Source organism: Octopus bimaculoides, chromosome 21 (genome assembly GCF_001194135.2).
Source record: "Octopus bimaculoides isolate UCB-OBI-ISO-001 chromosome 21, ASM119413v2, whole genome shotgun sequence".
Lineage (NCBI taxonomy): Eukaryota > Metazoa > Mollusca > Cephalopoda > Octopoda > Octopodidae > Octopus > Octopus bimaculoides.
In genome coordinates this window covers 15,417,742-15,419,859 of record NC_069001.1, presented here as the reverse complement: position 1 = coordinate 15,419,859, position 2,118 = coordinate 15,417,742, and the positions used below count along the sequence as shown (strand labels likewise).

The 2,118-nt window shown below is 40.2% G+C and overlaps 1 protein-coding gene across 1 annotated transcript in view; it reads left to right on the top strand.

Moving 5' to 3' along the window:
- The window catches only part of LOC106881154 (serine protease 27), a 46,697-nt gene that overhangs the window by 31,670 nt on the left and 12,909 nt on the right, over positions 1–2,118 (top strand). The window contains exon 4 of the mRNA XM_052975500.1: positions 814–939. Within this exon, the coding sequence (XP_052831460.1) occupies positions 814–939 (126 nt within the window). The remainder of the gene's footprint in view (positions 1–813; positions 940–2,118) is intronic.

Here is a 2,118-nt window from a genome sequence, read left to right as displayed (position 1 = left end):
CGGAACAGCCTGCTCATGAAATTAATGTGCAAGTGGCTGAGCACTCCACAGACACGCGTACCTTTAACGTAGTTCTCGGGGAGATTCAGCATGACACAGAGTGACAAGGCTGGCCCTTTCAAATATAGGTACAACAGAAACAGGAAGAAAGAGTGAGAGAAAGAGTACAGCAGGGTTCGCCACTACCTCCTGCCAGAGCCTCGTGGAACTTTAGGTGTTTTCGCTCAATAAACACTCACAATGCCTGGTCTGGGAATCAAAACCGCGATCCTACAACCGCGAGTCCGCTGCCCTAACCACTGGTCCATTGCACCTCCACTTACACACACACACACACACACACACATATACACACATATATATATATACATATATGTATCATCATCATCATCATCATCATCATCATTGTCATCATCATTTAATGTCTACTTTCCATGCTGGCATGGGTTAGATGGTTTGACTGGAACTGGTAAATCAGGTTCCAGTCTGATTTGACATGGTTTCTGTGGATCGATGCCCTTCCTAATGCCAACCCCTTCACGAGTGTAATGGGTGCTTTTTATATGCCACTGTCACAGGTGCCATGACTATGATTTCACTTAGCTTGACAAGTCTTCTCAAGCACAGCGTATCACCAAAGGTCTCAGTCACTTGTTGCCTCTGTGAGGCCCAACATTTGAACATCATGTTACCAGCCACTGCCTATGTATATATATGTATGTATATATATATATATATATATATATATGGGATAACTTACATTGTTAAGAGGGTGTTTTCTCACCATCTCCTTTATATTCCTATGTGTTTTAGACAATGATATTGCTGTCATCATTCTACAATCTCCATTGGACCTAAACAAGTGTATTCAACCAGTGACCCTTCCAGATATTCACGAACTCAAGAATTTATCCAACTGCATCACTTTCGACCAGAATGGTAAGTTCCTTTTTTAATTTTATTCTTTAAGATAATTATTTCTTTAAATGTTTATTTTCTAAAATCCTATCAGCTACAGTACAGCACAAGACTGCATCAGTTATCCAGCCTTGAGACACAAGACAACACAAGAGTTGTACTCTAACCTTATTTACATTCATTTTGAAGGACATGAGGACTCTCTAACATAACGGAGGAAACAGAATCATAACATGACTGGGCTTTTGACTGAGAAAATTTCGAACAGAAAGTTAAGAATTTATTTGATAGGATTCATCATCGCCGCCATCATCGTCATCATCGTCGTCGTTGTCACTAACCCCTGTATTTTCCTGTCTCAAGTCTTAGGACTCAGGGGACCAGTAACCTAGTTTCCATGGTGTACAAGTGACCAGAATCGGAACATTCCCCTCGAATGGGACACCAGTCAATTACAGGGTTACACATTTTGCAGCTGAGTAAAATGGAGCAATGTGAAATTGACCGTTTTTTGTTCAAGAACATAACGCACTAATTGGTCCAAGAATTGAAACCATGATCATGCAATAGTAAAGGAAAAACCCTAACCTCTGGGCCATGCATTTTTACTACAGGACTTACTTCATTGAGAAAAATTTATAAGGTAGTGAATGGGCAGATGTGTTAGGGTATCAGATTACTTGCCTAATGGGTATTTCTTCCTGCTCTCTGTGTTATGAGTTCAAATCATCCCAGAGGCACTCACACACATGCACCACTCCAGCTTTGCATATTTACTTTGCAATTAGTAAAGTTATACTTAATCATATTTCTTATTTCTTTATTGCCCACAAGGGGCTAAACATAGAGAGGACAAACAAGGACAGACAGAGGGATTAAGTCGATTACATCGACCCCCGTGCGTAACTGGTACTTAATTTATCGACCCCGAAAGGATGAAAGGTAAAGTCGACCTCAGCGGAATTTGAATTCAGAACGTAAAGACAGACAAAATACCGCTAAGCATTTCGTCCGGTGCCCTAATGTTTCTTAAATCATATTTCTGAAGACAATGACAAACTAAGGTAGAAACCTGTTTACAATTGTTACTCTGTAACTTTTATCTTTTACTTGTTTCAGTCATTAGACTGCGACCATGCTAGGGCACTGCCCTGGAGAATGTTTTAGTTGAAAGAATTAATCCCAGCACGTGATTAAAAA